General features: G+C 33.9%; 1 protein-coding gene across 1 annotated transcript in view; it reads left to right on the top strand.

Moving 5' to 3' along the window:
- Nucleotides 1-23,496, top strand: part of LOC150109426 (endothelin-converting enzyme 1-like) — a 297,401-nt gene that overhangs the window by 107,590 nt on the left and 166,315 nt on the right. The window contains exon 8 of the mRNA XM_090413095.1: nt 19,497-19,595. Coding sequence (XP_090269221.1) covers nt 19,497-19,595 — 99 coding nt within the window. The remainder of the gene's footprint in view (nt 1-19,496; nt 19,596-23,496) is intronic.

The following is a 23,496-nucleotide window of genomic DNA, read 5'->3' as shown; positions in this document are numbered from 1 at the left end:
ATTATATTCAGGCAATAACAATCAAGGAAAAGAAGGAGTAGCCATAGTATTCAACACAAAATACGAGGCTAATCTTCTTGAATGGCAGTCAGTCTCAAGTAGAGTAATGTGGGCAAATATGAGAATGGGGAACTGGACAATGAGACTTATTTGTGCCTATGGTCCCACAGAAGGTTCTACTAAGGTAGAAGTGGAGGAATTTTTTGAGGCTTTAGAAAAAGCAACTGACACAATGAAAAAGGAAAAGTTGGTCCTTGTTGGGGATCTAAATAGTAGAGTAGGAAATGATTGTGAGACATACAAAAATATTTTGGGAAAATTTGGAGAAAAGAGCAAAGCTAATAATAATGGCAAATATCTGTTGGATTTCTGCTCAGGACATGGACTGGTTATTACTAACACCATGTTCCAACATAAAAATGTGCACAAATTCACATGGAGAGAAGAGGCTAGGAATAAGAAAAGTCTCATTGACTATGTTATTGTTGATAGTGATGTTTTCTCCCTGGTGCAGGACACCAGAGTGTACAGAGGATTTGAAATTGGAAGTGATCACTATTTAGTCTTGAGCAGGATAAAATTGAATTTCATATTGAAAAGAATAACATGTAAGAAAGTTTTAAAGCGAATAAAAGTTGAGCAGCTCTCAGATGTAAACTGTAGACTAAAATACAGAAATATTATTGAAAAGAAAATGAAAGAGTTTGAGAACAGGAATCAAACCTTGGAGATTCAGTGGCAAACTCTGAAGGAAACATTGATTGATTCTGCCAGAGAGGCATGTGGTGAGGTTGTGTGCAAAGATAAAAAAATCAGAACTCCCTGGTGGACACAGGAAGTTAAAGAGGCAGTGAAGGAAAAGAAGAAAGCATATTAAAAGTTCCTGGCAAATAAGTCAGCTTTTACTCTTACAGAATACAGAGACAAATGTAAGAAAGCTAAACAGTATGTAAAACTAGCTAAACAAAAGTCATGGGAGGACTTTGGCAAGAATATAGAAAATAAATATCAAGAAGGTGGCAAAATATTCTGGAGGTTGTTGAAGAAGCTTAGGAATGGAGGAAAGAGTGCTGTAAAAGGAATTAGAGATGATAAAGGTGAAATGAAAACAGGAGAAAAAGATATCCTTGAAGTATGGAGTAATTACTTTGAAAAACTGCTAAATGAAACAAGCAGTGATGACAGCACAGTGATAAAAAAACACTGACCAGGCATGCAGTCAGGAATACATATCCATACTTGAAGTAGAAAAAGCAATCAAAGGCTTGAAATGTGGAAAGGCAGCAGGAGTAGATGATATTCGACCAGAAATGCTGAAGTATGGTGGTATAAGAGTCTTACAGTGGCTGCACTGCATAGTTCAGAAAGCCTGGACAGAGGGACGAATTCCCGATGATTGGAGTAGAGCTCTCATAGTACCCATATATAAAAAGGGAAATAAAACTGAATGTGAGAATTACAGAGGTATTTCCCTACTGAGTGTTCCTGGCAAGATCTATGCAAGTATACTTGAGAAACGGTTGAGAAGAATTGTGGAAGAAAAGCTTGGTGAAGAACAAGCTGGATTCAGGCCAAATAGAGGCTGTCAGGATCAGATCTTCACTTTACGACAAATAGTCGAGAAAGCATGGGAATATAACAAAGATCTGTATTTAAGTTTTGTCGATTTGGAAAAGGCATATGACAAGGTGCCAAGAGAGAAGCTATTCAATACGCTGCAGTTATATGGTGTCAATGGGGCATTATATCAAGCAATACTTAGTCTTTATTTGAGTTGTGAGTCAGCAGTTAGAATTGAAGGAAGTACAGGAAGATGGTTTAATGTTAAATCTGGTGTGAGACAAGGATGTACATTATCCCCTCTGTTATTCATTATCTATATGGATCACATTATGAAGGAATGTGGTATTAAACCTGATATCAAAATTGGAGATGTTAATGTCAGCTCTTTGCTTTATGTGGATGATGTTATACTTCTAAATAAATCCGCTACAAGTCTGCAAGATTCTCTGACTAAATTGAATAGCTGTTGTAATAGATATGGTATGAAGGTCAGCAATAAAAAGACAAAGACAATGAAAATAGGCAGAATCATTGAAAATGTCAACTGTGTTGTGAATGGAGAACCTGTGGAACAAGTAAAACATTTCAGCTACTTAGGCACAATTTTTACTGAAGATGGTAAACTAAATATAGAAATAGACAACAGAATCAGCAAAGCTGGTATCGTGGGAAGTCAATTGAATAAATTCATATGGAATAAGAAAGAAATTAGTCGGAACACTAAATTAGCTGTATACAAGACTGTGTTCAAACCAATTTTAACTTATGGATCTGAGAGCTGGGTCAGAAGTAAAACACTTGACCAAAGACTAGAGACTGCAGATATGAGAGTCCTGAGAAAGATTATAGGCGTGAACAGATGGCATCAATGGCAATATCATATTAAAAATGAGGATATTAGGAAAGAACTTGACATTGTCAGCATCCAGGAATGCGTTAGCAGAGCTAATCTCAGATGGTATGGTCACTTAAATAGAATGTGAGAGGAAAGATTAGCAAAACAAGTGTTCTCTTCCAGGTTGGCAGGAAAACGACCCAGAGGAAGACCAAGATATAGGTGGATTGATACGGTACAAAGTGCCTTAGACGATAGAAATATAAGATCTGATAATGTTGGAGTCTTGACAAGTAACAGACTGATTTGGAGGAAAATTGTAGATAGGAAGTTAGTAATGATGTAATTTTTTCATGTAGTACTGTCATATTCTGTACACCCCTTGAGGGTACATGGCAGGAATTTGATGATGATGCTATATGTTTGGCACTATGTCACTGCTTCCAACTGTTTTCTAAAATTATTTTCATATCCAGTAGTTCAACTGCCTCTCCTCTTTTATTGAAGCTTCTGTATCCCTGCTGAGATGCAGCAGAAGCATCCATTTGCTGATTGATTTCATGGATGCAGCTAGCTACTCTAGCAAATTGGAGGCTGTGTGGTCACCTTATATATGGATGTCATAGCTAAATCTAATACTTTCCGACCTTAAATTTCTATGAATTTTCTCCCTTTATTTTTCAGTGCTATGTCTTCTGCCCTGATTAAAATGATCCCTTGCCTTGTATCCACTGAGATATTTGCTGATTGATTTCATGGTCACCTAACTCTAAATCTTTCTTTCTCTCCCCCCCCCCCCACCTCCTTTTCTGCAACTATATATTTTATCATTAGCCTTCACCTCATACCACCTTCAAATTGTTGCTTATCACAAGTCATCCGTGTTGTTATCATTCTGGATCACCAACCTTAGGATTCATTTCCTCTGTTATCACCAGCCTCCTCCTTCCTTCATTACTTTTTAGTCATTATCATTATTGGTGTATACCCTCAAGGAGTGTGGATATACCAAATGTTATGACCATCTAATGTAATTTAAGATTTTGTGATTGGTTTTTGTTCAACAAAACTTCCAAATATAACATTGTCTTTCCCTGGACAATATTTCATTTCTTACAACATTCTGTTCTTATATATTTATCAGTAAGTCATGCTGTTGTTGATAAATTTTGGCACAGTGTACTCAACAATATATTAAACCTTTGCCATTGTTCTTAATATTTCTAGTATTAGCAAAGAAGTATGATGATCAAGTGCAGTGGTTCTCAACCCTATGTCCACAGGCACAAATGCACCCATGAAGCTATTTGCATGCACTCTCATTCTGTCTTCTTTGGTCAAATGTTTTACTTTTAACCTAGCTCTCAGATCCAAAAGTGATGATTGGTTTAAACACTGTCTTGTATAGAGCTAATTTAGTGTTTTGACTAATTTCTCTCTTATAACATATAAATTTATTCAGTTTACTTCCCACCATACCAGCTTTGTTGATTCTGTTGTCTATTTCCTTATTTAATTTACTATCTTCACTAAAAATCATGCCTAAGTAGCTGAAATGTTTTACTTGTTCTCTAGGTTCTCCATTCACGATGCAGTGGATATTTTCTATGCTTCTGACTATTTCTTTGCTTTTGTCTTAACATTTCCAATTTTGATATCAGGTTTAATACCACTTTCCTTTATAATGTGATCCGTATAAATAATGTACATCCTTGTCTGACACCAGATTTAACATTAAACCATCTTCCTGTTCAATTCTAACTGCTGACTTATAGCTCAAATAAAGACTATTGATAAATAGTATTTGATTCTTTAGAGAAACTTGTGACATTAAGATTATAATATATAGACACGTTTACACAAGAATATTATATTTTAGTTTAGTTTATTATAGTTTAATCCGACGAGCCAGAACTAATTGTTCAATTACTGAAAGAACTTTCAACTATCAAACACCACATGAAATTAAATGGCTTCTCTGAAAAGAGTACACAACATCTGTTTGATTCTTACAAGCCAATCCAAAACAACACAGATTCGATACGTTGAGCTCCAATTCCTTATATTTCTGGGATTCCAGAACCAATTTCAAGAATTCTGAAGAAATATGATTTAATAGCCACTTATTAACAAAATATCCACCTATTTCCCCTCTTCTAAACGCTCAACTATGTCTCTGTCTGGTGTGTGTATATCAAATTCCTTGTAACTGCAATCTGCCCTACTTTGGACAAACATGATGCTCTATAGAAAAAAGAATTCAGGAACATTAGTCATACATTCAGCACAACAAATCCGATAAGTCTGGATTGGCTCAGCATGGAATAGAGGCAAGCCACAACATCCTCTGGTTCGCCTCCTACACAGATGTTGCTATAAATTCGAATGTTTATTTAAAGAAAGTGCCGAGGCCTTACTTCAACGCCCTAACTTGAATCGAAATGACTATATATCTTTATCAAAAATATGGGAATGTTTAATCAGGATAACACATTAATATATATATAATTTTTTTTTTTTAATTTAGACTTTAATTCTTACATTAGTCTAATGTTATTTATAAATTAAGATTATTATATGAATTTTTGAATTAATATCTTTAATTTAATCATTACTCTGATAAAAAAAAATGTTTTCCTCTCTTTAATACTTATCAATATAACATCACGCGGCTCGTTCTACTTTTGAATGATCAATTGTTGGTATTCCACCTTGTTAAAAAAATTGTTCCTATGTAGCCACTGAAGATAGTCTGTTATTTTCAGACTGAAATATTTGGCAAATTAAAATATAATATTCTTGTGTAAACATGTCTATATATTATAATATTGATAAATAGTCTAAAGAATAAATATTGCTTGATATAATGCCCATTGACACCATACAAGTGTAGTGTTTTGAATAGTTTTTTTCTTGGCCCCCCCCTGTCATATGCCAGATCTACAAAACTTAAATACAGATATTTAAGTATAAATACAAATAATGGTCGATGGATTTCGACCAGTTTCGTACCCGGCTATAAAATAAAATAGGATTTAACATCTCCCTCTTAATTAACAAATTCGCCGGTAAAATAGCCTTTCGGCTTATTATCTTTGTAGTTAAACAATATTTAACATTATATAATTCACCACTTCGGCAATTCGATAGTAGAGGTATGTAAGTTTCTGTTCACTTAAAACCCTTGATATTCCAGGTCTACCTGCTCACTGATGAGACCTCAAAAAAGGTTGAAACCGGTCTGGGTAGTGACCTCTTCTCATAATGTAAAACAATATATTTACATCTCTTAGGAGTTGGGTTTTACATTATGAAAGAATATTAAAGTTAGTGAGGGAGCTTGCTCCACCTTTGTATGGAATTGCCCTGGTGTTGTACTATCCAAGTGATCATTTACACTTGGTTCTGCCGATAGTTTTTTCAGCATTGAAACTCTATGGAGGTCGATGGATTTCGACCCTAGTTTCATACCCGGCTATAAAATAAAATGGGATTTAACATCTACCTCTTAATTAAATACAGATATTTGTTATATTCCCATGATTTCAAAACTATTTGTCATAAAGTGAAAATCTGATCCTGACAGCCTCTATTTGGTCTGAATCTAGCTTGTTCTTCACAAAGCTTCCCTTTTACAATCCTTCTCGACTTTCTCAAACATACTTGCAGAAATCTTACCAGTCACACTCAGTAGGGAAATACCTCTGTAATTCTCACATTCAGTTTTATTTCCCTTTTTATATTTTTTATATATGGGTACTAGGAGTGCTCTATTGCAATCATCTGGAATTTGTCCCTCTGTTCAGGCCTTCTGAACTATGAAGTGCAGCTAGTGTAAGACTTTTATACCTCCATTCTTGAGGTTAACAGAATGAAATATATGGTGGGATGTTGCTACAGACCTGGTGGCTCAGTGTTGCAGGGGACGAAGAAATGTATTGCTAATTTAGCCTTATTGGTATCAAACGAGTGATCATTATGGGTGACTTTAATTTGCCAAACATTGATTAGGTAGAAGAGAAATCTCATGATAAGAACAAAAAGTCATTTATTGAATTGTTGCGAGATAATGTTCTCAAGCACAATGTAAAAGAAGGAACTCATGGTGAAAGAGTGTTAGATTTGCTCGTAGTGTCAGAAGGGAGTATCTGTTAGGAATATGGCTATTTTACCACCAGTTGGTGACAATGATCATGCTGTGCTTTCTTGGGAAGTATCTAAATGTATTGTTTCTCCAATTAAAATAGGTTATATGCTAAACTACAAAGCTGGAAATTATTATCAACTTAGGAGAATACTATATTTGGTCCCATGGTATCAGTTACTGAATGGGAAAAATGTCAGCAGTGCATGGGAATCTTTGAAAAAGTGATTAAATGAGGCAGTATCTGAATATATCCCTAGTGTTTTGAAGAATAAATATATTGGGAGTGAAATGGATTGCAGCCTTATTAAGCAAGAGATCCACAAGAAGTAGATGATGTGGAAAGAATATAATGAGGATAAGAGTGAGAGTAGTTATGAAATATATAAAGTCATCAGAAAAGTAAGGAGTATTGTGCGGAAAGCTAAATCCGAGTATGAAAAGAAGTTGGTCATGCAAGCTAAAGGCAATCCAAAAGAATTTTATTGTTATGCCGCAAGCAGAAGAAAGAATGAATGTGAAAGAATAACTTTATTGAGTGCAGATGGTACTCGACTGTTGGAAGCTGATGGGATTGTTCAATTAATGAGTGCTCACTTTGCTAAGAAATATCAACCATGTGTATGTAACATTGTACACAGTGCTACTGTTATATTAGATGAAGTATTAGATGTGCAGGAAAATGAGGTTGAAGAGCTGTTGCATAACCTGGATAAGAATTTGTCTGTAGGGACAGAGGGAATATCAGCCTGTTTGCTAAAGTATGTTCAGCCAAATTGGCTAGGCCTTTCACATGTTTGTATAACTTCAGTCTCAGCTCAAGAACGATACCACAGGAATGGAAGGAACATATTATACTTCCATTGTGCAAGGGTGGTGCAAAAACTGATATGTCTAACTATTGACTTATCAGTATCTCTGGTGTGGTAGTGAAGATTTTAGAGAAGTTGGTAAGAACTCGCATGTGGAAATGGGTAGACAAACAAGCTATACTCTGCAAGGAGCAACATGGGTTTTCTAAAGGAAGGTCATGTTTTAGCAATTACTCATATTTTATAACAATGTTATAGCCGAGTTGGATAAAGGGAACGGATACAATAATGGTGGTTTTTTTCTAAGGTATTTGATGGGATACCAGATGAAAGATTGTTGCATAAACCAGAGAATATGTGATTGGAATATAAACTCTTGACTTGGATCAGGGGATGGTTGACAGACAGATATCAAAAAGTGGTATACAGTGAGTGTGAATCTGCCAGATTAAGGTGACTAGTGGTCTACCTCAGGGTTTAATCCTTGGGCTATTATTGTTCAGTATATACATCAGTGACATCAGGTGTGCAATTGTTTGTCAATGATGCAAAGATCGGCAGTGCAATCAGGAACGATACTGATATTCAGCACTTACAAAATGATTTGAATAGGCTGGAAATTTTGGCAAACGAAAATGACTTTCAGTTTAATGTCAGTAAGTGTGGAGGCAAGGGATCTTGGCATATTGGTAGATCAATAATATGTGAATTTGAAGTTCAAAGGTCACACAGCAAAAGTTGCAAATACAACTCATAGGATAATTTCAATGTTACAGCGAACCTTGACATATAAGGATGAGGAAGTCATTTTGCCTCTTTATAAAGCTTTGATAAGATCACACCTGGATCTCCTGGGTTCCAAGGGGATAAAGAAGCTGTATAAAGGATGGAAAGAAGAATTACAAAGATCATATCTGGATTATGGGATTTAGATTATGAGGACAGGTTGCAAGTATGTGGATTACAAACTCTGATAAACAGGAGAAAGAGGGGCAATATGATAGAGGTATATAAACTTTTGAATGGATGTTATAAGATAGCATCTGATGAAATTTTTCATTATATGGAAGGTGGGAAGAGAACATAGGGGCATCCATGGAAGTTAAGTTTGTTCACAGGCAAGAAAGGAGTAAAAGCTAGGTTTTTCTCCCAAACCTAGAGAAAAACCTTGCCTTTAGGGGTAGTGAGTGCATCTAGTGTGAATGAATTTAAGGGAAGGTGTGACAGCTGGTTTGGGTGATTTATACCCTCTCTCGGTGTGTCCTTGACTCCCTGGAGGTTGTAGATAATAATAATAATGATATTGCTTAGATAACTGTTTACTGAAATGAACAAGTTGAAATGAAATCTCAACTTATTCAAAACTGCAACTATTTAAAGAGAAATATTGTATGAGAACCTTTAAGAACCACTTTTCAGGTATAAATGGTCTTAGCATATGTTTGAAAAGTGATGTCCATTTACATCTTTGATCTGCCAAAACCACACTTTTCAAAATAAAAACTCAAACTATTCATTATTAAAAGCAACACGTAAGTCCACAGTAATAACTTTAATTAATAAATAAGGTAGATATTTCGTACTAAAAAAAACTAAGTACATCTTCAGTGTTACAAACAGATAGGAATAGAATACAAGTAACTTACATTCGGTGGATCACCTATTAAAATACAATGTTGTTGCGAGCTAGGAAATGATAGAAATTAATAAATAATTAATATTTAAGATAATTAGTTTTTTAATGATTACATAAAATAAAAGTCTCCCAGATCTTCGAGAGAGAGAGAGAGAGGCAATCCTTTTGATTTAAATTCGGTCGGTGTAAAAAAAGCTTCACAACTTTCTTTAAAGAGGCGTTCATATTTCAACCTGCATCTATGAAGGAGAATAGCTTTATCCCACTGGATATTATAGGTAGTGATAATACTGTGTTGTGCTAGACCAGACTTCTGAGGTTTGTTTTAATCAATATAATATTGATGTTCTTTAATTCTTTTTTCCACAGAACGGCCAGTTTGTCCAAAATAAGAAACATCACATTCACAAGGAATTTTGTAAATAACAGCCAAAGACAGAGATGACAGTTTATCTTTTGTAGAAGGCAATAAGGAAGAAATTTTGTTGATAGGAATATAAGTGGGAATTAATTGGTACTTTTTTAAAATTCTACCTATAGGTTCTGAGATTCCTGGAATGTAGAGGATTGGAACTCTGCGAACTGTTGAAGAAACCTTAGGTATTGGAACATAAGATTCAATTATCTGTTGGATTTGATTAGGGTGGTAATTATTAGATACCGTTAACTTTTTAATGATGGAAAGTTCTTGTTATAAGATTTTTGGAGAAGAGCAGACTTTATGTGCCCTATTAATTAGAGATTTAAGAATGCCAAATTTTTGAGATGTATGGTGAGCAGACTTTTTACTGGCAGATACATTCATAAAAAGTCTGCTCACCATAATTGGAATAGCATGATTTCTTTCAATTTTTTTTTTTTTTTTGGTTGGACTAGTGTTTCTGATTCAGAGTTGCAACAAATGTATTATTCACACAAATCTTCCAACCGAGTAAATATTTTTTTCTTCGTTTTGCTCTAAATTCTCATCCATTATCTAAACCTTTGTTATCTAAGAAGTGTGCCAATGCGTTTGAAGAAAAGAATCAAACATATCACAGCTGGCTTTAGCTGGCATTGTCATCTTTCTTTTCCGCCCAAACTGAAGCTTGAAATAGTTGGGAGCAAATTAACAATCATCAAATTGATTTTGTAAGGGCAAAATGCAAGAAGATGGCAATTTAGGATTTAGCTAACCAAATTGTATTCCCATTGACTTAAAGCAGATGACACTGATGGTAAAACAAAATGAGATAACATTGTTAAATTGTGATTGATAAAATTCCTAAGAGAATTTATTCTTTTATAATTTAACTAGTAAAGACCCTATAATAGAAAATTTGCTTGCATCTAAGAGTGTAAACTACATATATGTGAACAAAATTGGATATATTAAACAAAAGGATAATAATTGTGAAAATGCATAAGAAAGAAGTGTTATTCCATTATGTAGAAAGATTACTTAAGCAAGTTAAATATTGGCGGTAAAATTCTAGAGAAAAAGAACGTTAAAGTATGATTAAAGCAGTATACCTTTCCTAGGAATTAGATAGACAAAGCTTAGATGAATGACTCACAATTTTTAATGATAATTGTAGCGTAATCCAATGCCAAGAGCACAGGATTAAAGGAAGTTGCCGCAAGCATATCGTGTGCACATGGCACATGATAAGTAGGCAGAAAAGAAGAAATCCTTTACCAAGAGATATTGCATTGAGCGCTATCGATGAGTCGGGGGGGGGATTACGGAAGATGCCAATAGGGTGCGGAGATATAAAAGAGTTAGGACCCCCCATGAGGCTTTTTGCCTGGTGGTTTTGGTTTTGGTGTGTGGACTTCGCGAAGGGAGGGACGATTTGAGTGCGTGGGGGGAAATCTCTGCCCTGATGCCCGGCAGATGGAAACGGTAGACGACGCATGTATCCACGGGAAAGGTTATGCGTCGCAAGGTCCGAGGTGAATCGCATTTCTCCAGAAGAAAAGGGTAGTCTGTGAAGAGGCCTCAGAATCTAGGTAAAAGGGCAACACGTGCGAAAGAGTGACATTTCCCCAAGAATCCTATTGAAAAGAAGGCATAACCGACTGAAACGAATGGGCTAGCATATAATCGAGGAATTCCAGGTACCAACCCCAGCACAAAGAAAAAACAATTTGAGGGTCAAAGGACAAGTAAAGAGAGCAACAAGCACAGGAGATAACTATAATACGGCATCGTGAAATTTTATTGTTAAATAGTGTAAATGAATAATATGTGAATCAAGATCTAAGGAATTTAACAAAAATAAAACTTAGGACTGTAGCAAATTATAAGTTGTGAAAGTAGACAAGTGTAACTTAAAGATTGATAGCCTTAGGATGTGTGACTACAAGGTGATAATGTATGTTTACTAGGTTTTAATTAAGAGAGTTATGAGGATCTTATTTGTGAAGTAATATAGAACAGCTCTATTGTTAATCCTATGTGAGTTATGAGAATTTACTGTTCGTATTTGATAACTATGATAGCACATAAATTTGTAGTTTAGAAATGATCTTTCCCAGACTTCCATGAACTGTATATATGTTAGAATGTTAAATAAATCTTTTGCTTACTCTGATTCAGTTGTTTGTTAGTATTATCCGATGCACCACTTGCTAAATATGCGAACCTAAGCAGGAAATTTGAGTAGTGTGTCTGCAGTCACGATTGCACGGTTGTTAGTCACTGAGGTATAGCTGGGTGTTCACTTCTTGTTTAAGATTTTTTCCTTTAAACTAATTGTCCTAAGTGGCGCAGCAAAAACAAATAAATGTCTTAGGATTTTATGAGAAGAAGAACCTCAGAAGCTTTGTTATATTTGGATTTTGGTTCTACCCCAGGGCAATTCCCTTTGTACTTAGATAGTACCACATGATTCCAAGGGGCAAATAAACGTAAAGAGCATTGATATCAAAGTTATTAAGAAAAGGTGACACAACAACATGCTGGCTGAGGCATCACCCAGTTAAACAAATCCCTCCATTATCATTATATAGAACCAAGGTAAAAATGTCAGCTGGGAGCAAACTCAAACTTCACATCAGCAGTATTCAAGATAGGTGCCATCAGCATAAGAAGAATTCACATAAAAGAAGTGGAAGTGGCAAAAGAACTGGTGGAAAAAAACAAAAAAAAACAGGCTGACATAATTGGTCAGCCTGTTTTTTTAAATAAACAAGATAAGCTGGTGAGATTCTTTTAAATCATAATTACAAAATGTTATATTCAGGCAGTAATGATCAGAGAAAAGAATAAATAGTTATAGTATTCACCACTAAACATGAAGATAATCCTTTTGAATGGTAGGCAGTTTCAAGTATAGTGTTGCAAGCAAACATCAGAATGGACATTTGAACAAGTGCCTATGGTCCTCACAGGAAGATCTGCAAAGATAGAAATGGAAGAATATTTTTTAAATCATTAGAGAAGGCAGCTGACATGAAGAAAAGGAAAAGTTGTCCTTGTTGGAGATCAAACAGCAGAGTAAGAATCAAATAGCAGACATAGAAATAGTTTGAGAAATTTTGAGAAAATATCAAGGCTAATATTAATACTAAATACCTGCTAGATATGTTCAGGATATGAACTTAATCATTACTAATATGTTCCAACATAAAGATGTGCACGCATTCACACGGAGAAAGACACAAATAAGAAAAAGTCTTATGTTATTATTGATAGTGAAATCTTGACATCAGTTCAAGACCTAGGAACATAGATAATATGAAATTGGAAGTGATCCCCATTTAGTTTTGAGAAGGATAAAAATGAATATCACTTTGGGGGGGGGGGACAAGGAAATGCAGAATAGTTTTAAAAAGAAAGTTGAGTAGCTTTTAGAAATTAACTGTAGACCATACAAATATTATTCAGAAGAAAATGAAATAGTTTGAAAACAAGAACCATACTTTAGAGACTCAGTAGCAGACTGAAGAAAACATTGATTGATTTAGTTAGAGGCATGCAGCAAAGTTGTCTACAAAGTTAGAAAATCAGAACTCATAGAGGACTCAAGAAATTAAAGAGGCAGTCCTGGAAAAGAAGAAAGTTGCTACCAAGTAAGTAAGCTTTAAAGAATGCATAGAAAAATGTAGGACAGTTTTATGAATATAAAAGATAAATATGAATGCTTCGGAATGTTCTGAAGGCTGTTGAAAGAAATTTAGAAATGGAGGAAATTATTAAAATGAATCAGAGCTAATAATCATCAAATTCCTGACATGTACCCTCAAGGGGTATACAGAATATGAAAGTACTACATGAAAAATTTTCGCCATTGCCAACTTTCTATCTACAATTTTCCTCCAAATCAATTTGTTACCTGTCAAGACATTCTCAGATCTTATATTTCTATCTTCTAAGACACTTTTTACTTTATCAATCCACCTATATCTTGGTCTTACTCTGGGTCTTTTTCCTGCCAACCTGGTAGAGAACACTTGTTTTGCTAATCTTTCCTCTCCCATTCTGTTTAAGTGACCATACCACCTGAGATTAGCTCTGCTAACACATTCCTGATTAAGGTAATCTAAATTGAAGATAGATATTCCAGATGTCTGAAGTAATTTCTTTGAAAGATTGTTAAATGAAACAAGCAGTGACAGAATGGTAGTAGAAATGATTTAAGAAAAATGCAGCCAGGAGTACAGGTAGAAAAGCCATTGGGCACCTGAACTGTGGAAAGGTAGTGGGAGTAGATGGTATTAGATTAGAAATATTCAAATGTGTAGCTATAAAAGTTTTACAGTGGCTACACTGCACGATCCAGAAGTTGTGATCAGAAACATTTCTAATGACCAGAGTAGAGCTCTCGTATCCATCTATGAAAGGGGAATGAAACTATGAAACTGAGTGTGAGAATGTAGAGAGGAATTTTTCTACTAAGTGTTCTAGGTAAAGATTTATATAAGCAAACTAGAGAAGATGGTATGAAATATTGTGGAAGGGAAATTTTGAGAACAAGTGGGTTCAGGCTAAATCTGGTTTGTCAGGATCAAATTTTCACTTGAAGATAAGTAGTTAAGAAATCAAGGGAATATAGTAAGGATCTCTTTGTGTAGTTTTGTATACAGTAATCCCTCAATTAGTGTGTCATTTTTTTTCTATACCCAATTTCAATTAGTGCGCCTATATACATCTTAAAAATAAATGTTAGATTTTAAAAATTTTCTATCTATACATTTTTTATGGCTAACTATTTTAAAAAATTACTCACCAAGATGAAATAATTTAGTTACCGATTTAAAACATTTTACGAAGTTATTTTTTAATGGCATACAGCACTACATTATTTCCATGTACAACTATGTTCCAAATTTACTGCCAAAATTTATGTTATCTCCTAATTACATAGCATTTTGCTGATCATATCTCGTGCCACCTTTGCAATTGTTTGCTTTACTTTTTTATTATTATTTAAAATTTATCTGGTCGGAATCCTCAACCTTTTATCCTGAGTAAAAGAATTAGTGTGAAAATGATTCGAAAAGTAATCTCATTGGAAGAAAAACTCGAAATAATAAAGAAAAATGAACAAGGCAAGTCCAGAACAAAGATAAGACAAGAACACAAAAATGGGTGAATCAACTATAAGAGCAATTCTAAGCAAAGCTGCTGAATACAGAGAGAGAGAGAGGTAAGGCTGCTTCAAGTTCATCATGCATGCACTCGCAATCAAAGTATTATGAGGGTTAAATTAGAAAGACTTCTTTCTATATGGATCGAGGATCGTGACAAAAAACGGATCCTACTAAGCACTGATCTTATTAAATCAAAAGCATTAAGTCTCTTTGCAACCTTGAAAGAAAGGGCTATCAACGATGGAAAAGAAGAATTCCACGGCACTGCTGAGTGGTTTGAGCATCTCAAAAAGAGAAATTGCCTGCATAATGTTCGAATCACAGGCGAAGCTGCAAGTGCAGTTAAGGAGGTCCGCAAATTATCCAGAGATTTTGAAGAAAATTGTGGAAGAAGGGGGCTGTTATGACCAACAAATATTTAATGTCGATGAAACCAGCCTTTTTTTTTTTGAAGTGAATGCCTTCCAAGACTTTTCTGGCCAAATCAGAGAAATCTCAGCCTGGTTATAAAGTTGCAAAGTCGAATGAAATTACTGCTAGCAATATGCGAGCCATTTGGAAACACATTCTTCCACATTGTGCAAATGATTTCAGAGGCTTTTCAAATGAATCTAAGTTAGTTAAATCTCATTCTGAGAAATTAAGTGATTTTGACCTGCTAAATTTAGATGCACAGCAGGAAGATCCTGAAGAATATGAAGAAAATTTAATCACTGACAAGCCCAAAGATATTTCACAGAAACAAATTGAAAATGTTTTTCGTGCAACAGAAGTTTTTAAGCAGCAATGCTTAGAGGCTGACCCTGGTGAAGAAAAAAGCAGTAAAATTTGCAGAAGAGTAGAAGAGGAAATGTCAATGAAACCGGCCTTTTTTTTAAAGCGAATGCCTTCCAAGACTTTTCTGGCCAAATCAGAGAAATCTCAGCCTGGTTATAAAGTCGCAAAGTCGAATGAAATTACTGCTAGCAATATAACATTTTTTTTTCATACAACAGGCCATACTCTGTTGTATGAAGAAAAAGAAACAGAATGCCTTCCAAACTACATTAGCTCAATTCTTTGTTAAGAAGTAGAATAATACATTTATATTCTGAATATGTTTTATTGTCTTTCAGCTTTGTGGTTTTCCTTTAATTAGGCCCTGAGACATATCCTAATTCTTTTATAAAAAAAAAAAATTAAGGGTTAAAAAAGAAATTTGAGGAACAAATTATACTTTTTCCCATAGGTTATTATATTCAATTAGTGTGTTTTCGATTAATGCACCTGTTTTAAAGAACGCATTAATCGAAAACACACTAATTGAATATAATAATCTATGGAAAAAAGTATAATTCGTTCATATAATTGGCAGTATGTCCAAGATTTCAAGAAATGGGCTATCATATTGAGCAATACAGTCCATGCATAAGCTGTAATGAGCAGTTAAAATTGAAGGAAGTATAGAAAGATGGTTTGATGTAAAATCGAGTGCAAGACAAATGTACACACACACACACACACTGATATTTGTTATCTATATGGATCATATTAGAAATTTAATGCCACATTTCTTCAGTGTGGCATTAAATCTAGTATCAAAATTGGAGTTGTTAATTTCTGCTCCAGGTGATTTTTTATACTCTTAAATAAATCTAATTCATCTGCTTGATTCCTTTATTAAATTGAGAAACTGCTGCAAAAGGTTTTCCACGAAAATCTGTAACTGCAGAAACAGAGATTATGAAAATATGCAGGAATACTGAATACATTAGCTGCATTCTAAATTGGGAAAACAAGTAAAACATTAAGGTTTTTATTACGATAAAATTTATAGTGATGATGACAAATTAAATATGGAAATATTACAGAGTAACAGGTGGGAAACCAGTTGAATAAATTTATATTAACTTATTTGCAGGAACTGCAAAAGAATGAAAGCATTGTGGTAAGAATATAAACAAGGTGATCAGCATGCTCATCAGTAATAAAGCAAGAAGAACTCATCTTCTTGCCTGATGAGTTCATGTTCATCAGGCAAGAAGGGTAACTAATACAGTTAGGGAGGCTATCAGATTATGAGAGAAAACTAGCTAAGCTTTGTAAAAGTAAATCCAAACCAATTTTTTTCCACTATGTAACAAGTAAGAGAAAGAATGATTAATGAAGGATAACCATACTTAGTGCTGATAAGAAAGTGACAGAAACAGAAGATAGCTGAGTTGCTAAGTGATCACTTTGCAAGAGTGTATCATCCAAGTGGAAACTTTGCAGTTACTGATGTGAGAATTGACGTAGATGAACTTTGGAGGTACATAACATATTGAAAAATGTTGATGTATATAGAGCAGTGGGACTAGGCAGTATGTCAGTTCATGTGTTACGAAAGCATGCAAGAGAACTGGCAGTGCCTCTGATGAAGTTGTTTAAACTAAGTCTGAGCCCTGGCAAAGTTCCAAGAAAGTGGAGAGAGGGGTCTAAGATATAAGTAGCAAATTAAGACTAATTAGTATCTCTGGAAAGGTGGTTAAGTATTGGAAAAGTTGGTTACAAGTAAAATTTAGGAATGGGTAGATAGGATATGATACTTTATAGGGGCAGCATGGCTTTGTAAAAAGTAGGATCTGGCTTAGTAATCAGTTCACATTTTATAATAAAATGACAGTGGAATTGGATAAAAGAAATGGCTACACAATGAGACTGCCAGACTTTTACAAAGGCATTTGACAGAGCATTGCATGGAAAATGATTGCATAAGTTTTAGCAAATATGAATGGATATGAGACTGGTGGCTTTGATAGAGGGGTGGCTGATCGGCAGACATCAGAAGGTATGTGGTAGAGTATAATCAAGGTGTATGAAGGTGACTAGTTCAGTGTTCCAGGGCTCTGTACTAGGACCACTAATCCTTAATTTGTATACTAATGATATAACAGAAGATTTAAAGGGGGTGGGGCGGGGTATTCATTTCTTTGCCGATGATGCAGAACTAAGGAGTACACATGTAGATATCCTGCAGGATGATTTTAATAAATTGGCAGTGTAGGCAAAGGATAGTGGCCATCAATTTTATGTTGCAAAATGTAATGCACTTTGGGATGAAAATATTGCATACTTTGTATCATATTTGATGGTACTGGATTACAGGAAGATGAGGTTAGGGATTTAGGGTGTAATGGTGGATAGAGATTTGAAGTTCAGAAGACATATTGCAAGAGTTGGCAAAATAGCTCAGGAGATTACTTAGATGTTGAAGAACACATTGACAAAGATAAGGAGGCTGTTATCCCTCTTTATATGGCTGTTTGGCCACATCTTGACTACTGTTCACAGATTTGGTTACCTGGCTTTCTTGGAGATCAGGAGGTGGTGGAGAAGATTTAGAGACAAGTGACCATGCTGATGACAAGTCTGTAGAATGCTCCTTATGAGAATAGATTGAGGATGTGTGGGTTGTGGAATTTGGTTAACAGGCACTGGAAAAGAAAGTTACTAAAGGGATTCTATATCATCATTTTATGTTGTAGTATAAGCCAATAAGAATTCAATTTGGTCGACTAAATCTCAAATTGCCAGCCCATCCTCTTTTGTTCAGTATCCTGTAGATCCCTAACAGGGTGCACCACAAGAAGGTGAGGATTGTACATTAGGTTGGAAGTCCTGGTTGGTTTTTCTGCATTCTTTGAAAGGCTATGTGGAGGTTTCCTCTTGTAGATAGGAAGTTAGTAATGATGTAAGTTTTTCATGTAGTACTAACATATCCTGTACATCTCTTGAGGGTACATGTCAGGAATTTGATGATGAAGGATTCTATAAGATTAAAATGATAATTTTTTTTTTTAATTCATGAGTAGGGTGAGAACAGCATTAGAAGTTGTAAGAATGTGGTTAGTAAAGGTGCTATCACACTATCCATGCAAGGCTCTTTGCATGGATAGTGTGAATGAGGGGAAATGGATTGGAAGAGGTAGTTGTGAGTGCCCTAATAGTGAACAAGTAAGGAGGGATACGATAGGTTTTGTGTGAATAATGGGTAGTGTGGTTCTCTCATCATGAGTCCTGACTCCATGGAGAGACCTTTACAATAATAAAGTAATTAATTGTGAACAGCTCCCAACAGAAGCACTGTAATGCATAATACTGGATGATTTATCTTGAAGGGTACATTTAAAAGTAATTTTATCTATTTGATAACAGACTATATATATAATGATTCATTATCACTGCTGAATAGTAATACTTAAGGTGCTAATGATTTGCATTTTAATATAGCATTGTTTTCATGTAGCACCTATATATCTCAGTCAGTATAGACAAAGCCCATTGGTTGAAAAGACATGGGTTCGAATTATGTCTAGGATGAGAAGTACAATTATCAGGGCTTTTCAACTGAAGGTGAGTTAGCTGATCTCATACAGAGTTTGCGAAATTTTTGCTTCTCAGAAACTTGGGTTGTTTTTCATCCCACAAAATGACAAATCTGGCTGAAGAATGCACAATTTACAGCCATAATAGACAATGCAGATAAGATTAGCTGCTCTATCAAAAAGCAGTATAGGTTTCTAGAAGCCCAAGTTACTTGGCTGTGACAGGCATTTGAGCCTAACACAAAGATGGGATGGAAATGCTTTCATATAAGAATTTTAAATGAGGTTAGATGTAAACTGATCATATTTTTTGTAACTTATCAAACATTTTAGCCAAATCATATAGTGTTGTATCTAATTTAGTGGAATCAAAATTCACAATAACCATTTGTTGTGAATTTTGTTCCATTTCCTCTTTATTTGTATACTTTGATTTCTTGATAATTCTTTTTATTAAAGAAATCATCTGGAAGTTGAAAAAAATCAATTAATAATGGGATAATTATGCATTTGTATCTGCTAATATTAATATAATTTTTTTTTTTTTTTTTTTTTTTTTTTTTTTTTTTTTTTTCCCCTTCAGATTCAGCAGGTTCTTCATGAATACCTTCTGGCATTTATTCAAACAACTAATGGATTTTCTTGGTCAAATGGTAGAGATAGGGACACTGCTCAGGAAAAGGTTTGTACTTAAATATTAAAACTTAGCAAACAAGTTATTTGCACAAAAGTATGTTGTGAAATCATAATGGTTAGTATATATTTCAAATTAAGTAGCAGTAAATTTTTTATGTCACTTAGTTTGGAAAGGGATACTGTTCAGATGCTGTCTGAGACAAGAAATTTTTGGAACTTTTTCAGGCAAGGCTAAGTTAGATTCTTAATTGAAGGTACAGAATTTTGTTCTCAAAATTCTGGGTTTTCCTAAATCAGTGGTTCTCAAACTTTTTTGTCTGGCGGCACACTAAAATCAATAAATAAATTTCATGGCACCCCTAGTATTGTTTGCTTTTTATAGAGAGTAAAGTGCCGATTAATTGATTCTGAAAGACTCGCATATATAACCCATAAATAAATTGATATTACAGATACTAAAGATATGAAGGAAAGCGTGTTTAAAAGAAAACAGATTTTATTTAAACTAAATTGATTTATTTTCAAACAACCCAAAAACATACAAAACAAAAGCTATTATAAAGGTTCAGATAATAAAATATGAACTTAATGCGAAATATGTGCCTGGTGTTGTTTGCATATTTCTTTATATTAGGCCTTGTTTTTGAGAGACATATTCTCATCTCATTTTCAAGGGCTTTTAGTCTTTCTCTCTTCTTTGTTTTAATATTTACGAGTGCAGAAAAACCCAGTTCACACAAATAAGATGTAGAAAATTGCAATAAGATGTTAAGTGTTTTGAATCCTATATTGGGGTATTCCTTCATAGTTGTTATCCAAAATGAATTCAGACACATTTCTGAATGCTTCAATCTCAATGTACGATCATTACTTATATCAATTAATTCTTCGGCTTCTATAAGACTTAACTCACTCATTGCTGATGTTGACTCTACAAATGGATTTCGAATCCAATCGTATAAATTCACTGAAAGGTCTGGAAAATAATGGTCAATTTTTTCTTCTAATGATGTTAAATGACTGTAAATAAGCTTTTGCAGATCAGTCTTCTTACATTTTCTAGAGGCAACTTTAAGGAACCTTTCTACATTGTTGGTGCTTAATTTTATCTTCCACATTTTTATTTTATCTTTAAAAGCTCTAATTTTATCTGTAGATGTCAAAATATTCTAATTTCTTCCTTGCATGTTGGAATTCAGCTTGTTCAGATGATCGAATATGTCTGTTAAATAGGCTAGTTTGGAACACCAAAAATCATCTTGTAATAATTTATAGAATTCTGGTTTGTCTTCATTTTGGAAAAACATTAATATTTCTTCTTTAAGTGAAAAAAAAAAATGATCCAATATGCGACCTTTTGAAAGCCATCTTACTTCGGTATGAAGAAGAAGATTCTTGTAATAAGATTGCATCTCTTACATAGTCCTGCAAATATTCTAGATTTTAATGGTCTGGCCTTGATATAATTAACCATCTGAATGATTTCTTCTAATACACTTTTTAATTCCAAGCCTATTGTCTTTGCCACCAATGATTCATGATGATTGAAGCAATGAGTCGTTATAATGTTCTCATTTTCTCTTCTAGCAAAGGAAACAAACCCTTTTGTAATTCCAACCATAGAAGGTGCACCATCTGTACATATACCCACACAAGTTTTCCAAGATAGACCATTTGTATTAAAATATGTGTTCATTATATCAAAAACATCTTTTCCCATCATAGTTTTTTCAAATTCCTTGCAGCATAGAAATTCTTCGATAATTTTATCATCTTCAATGAATCGAGTAAAAACAAGTAAGTGTGCTTTACCACCGATATCACTTGACTCATCTAACTGCAAACTGAAAAATTTTGATTCGATTATTTTGGTTATAACTGACTTTTCAATATTGACTGACAGATCATTAATATGTCTACTCATAGTGTCTTTTGTTAATGGAATCTTCTTTATTTCTTCTTCTGCCTCAGTACCAAAAATTGTTCTCATAATTGCTGAATAGGCCGGACGAATCAAGGTTTCGCCGATAGTATGAGGCTTCATTTCCTTCGCAATTATTTCAGCGACTAAATAACTCGCTTCTTGAACTCGGTCGGAAATTGTAAACTTTCTTACAAAACTTTTACTTTGTTTTTCTTGTAATCTTATTAACTCTTTGAAATATTCAGGATTTTTATTCGACAAGTTGTCATGTTTTGTGGAGAAATGTCACAATAATTTGCTAGGAACCATAGCCTCATTTGATAGAACCAAACCACACAAAATACACTTAGGTCTGGGAATTAATTTATCACCACACCATATAAATCCCATTTTTAGATAGCTCTCTTGATATAAACGAGTTTTTACATTCTTTTTCATTGTTCCCTTTTTACATGAACTTATTCTTTCTGTTTCTGTTGTTTCATTAGTGTTTTTTTGTTGCTGAACGTTAAAAATAGTCAAATCTTCATTAATGCAAGTATCAGTTTTTGATAATTTATTAGTGCGAATTGGTTCATTAGCTTTGCTACAAGTAGACATTTCTTGATCGTCAGAATCTTCACTTCTTTTTTTAAGGAAAAAATTATTCATGATTTTGAAGGGCATATATAACTTTAATATTTTATTTTAAAATTTATTTCAAGTAAATAATTTTTTTTTCTGGATGGAAAAAGGAAAAACATTTGTTTACGATGTCTCTCGTTATAGTTGGAATATATAACAATAAGAAAAACCTCTACTCACTGAATTTAACGACTTGAATATCGTACTTCGTTTATTCTCACTGATGACAAAAGACTCATGATTTTTGTTTAAGGGAAATGATCATGTATAATACTTGTTACACTGAACAGAGAAATAATTAATAACTTTAATAACTTTAATAAAAAAATTAACAATAAATAACTTTTATTATTAAAAGACCAGAAGATAAATGGTAAAATATATATACAAAGAGCCAACAAGTTTCACTAGCCACTGTCTAGCATTTTCAAGGCTGAACTGGTGTGAAAACAAATGCATTGAGTTACATTTAAAAAAACATACACTTTAGTAACTGTTAGGCCGTTACATTTGATCATTCTGTTTGAAGGCGTGCACGTGTTCGAAAGCTTCAGTCAGATACCGGTACATGACCACGTGTTTTGTAGTTGTTTGCATATTGTAATTCTGTTGAACTGAGAGAGATGATGAGATTTTTCCATATATCTTTAAGAACAATGCCCTGATTTCTATTTAAATTATTGCCTGTGCGTAATACCACAGCTGCTTCTTTTAAAGTTCTGTATCTGTAGTCATTCTCGATGTAAGGCATAGAACTGTTTTTCCAATCTATAACGTGATTTATTAAATCACGTTATAGATCCTATAACTCTGATTCACCAACAGCCTATAAATCTGATTCACCAGTTAAAAGTTAAAATGTACAGTTAATAGAAACATACAGAAAACCACAGTCATTATTTCTTTTATGAAATAATCAGATATATTTTCTTTTTTTATCATTTTGGGAAAAAAAATTCATAATCGACTAACATGATATTTCTCGTATTTCAGTCTCAAGTAAAATCTCTGATACTTTTGCCAAGTTTGAAATGCAAATTTTGCATTAAGCTTCAAACTTTTTTTTTTTTGAGTTGAAATCTTAGTCTTTTCTTTCTTGAGGTTAAAAATAGTAGGAATAGATGTGAGATAATTGAAAACTTTAAAAAAATTTTCCTTACTGTATTTCCTGCTAAGTAATATATTTACTTTGTTTTGATTGTGCCTATAGTGTGTGGTGTGTGATGACATTAGTGTGTATTTTTTGGGGGAATTTATTCACTATATACAGTTTCATTGTATTGCAAATAAAAATTTGTCTTAATACATAAAAATTTAACCATATGTTTTATAATAATTAAAAAAAAAAAAAAAAAGAAGATTGCATTTGGTAGTCTCTAACAAAATCTTAGACATTGAT

The sequence above is a fragment of the Typopeltis vanoorti genome, chromosome 2, assembly GCF_054136105.1.
Source record: "Typopeltis vanoorti isolate ZY-2024b chromosome 2, IOZ_Tvanoo_1.0, whole genome shotgun sequence".
Lineage (NCBI taxonomy): Eukaryota > Metazoa > Arthropoda > Arachnida > Uropygi > Thelyphonidae > Typopeltis > Typopeltis vanoorti.
The sequence above is the reverse complement of the archived record's forward strand: the minus strand, read 5'-3'. Positions and strand labels throughout refer to the sequence as shown.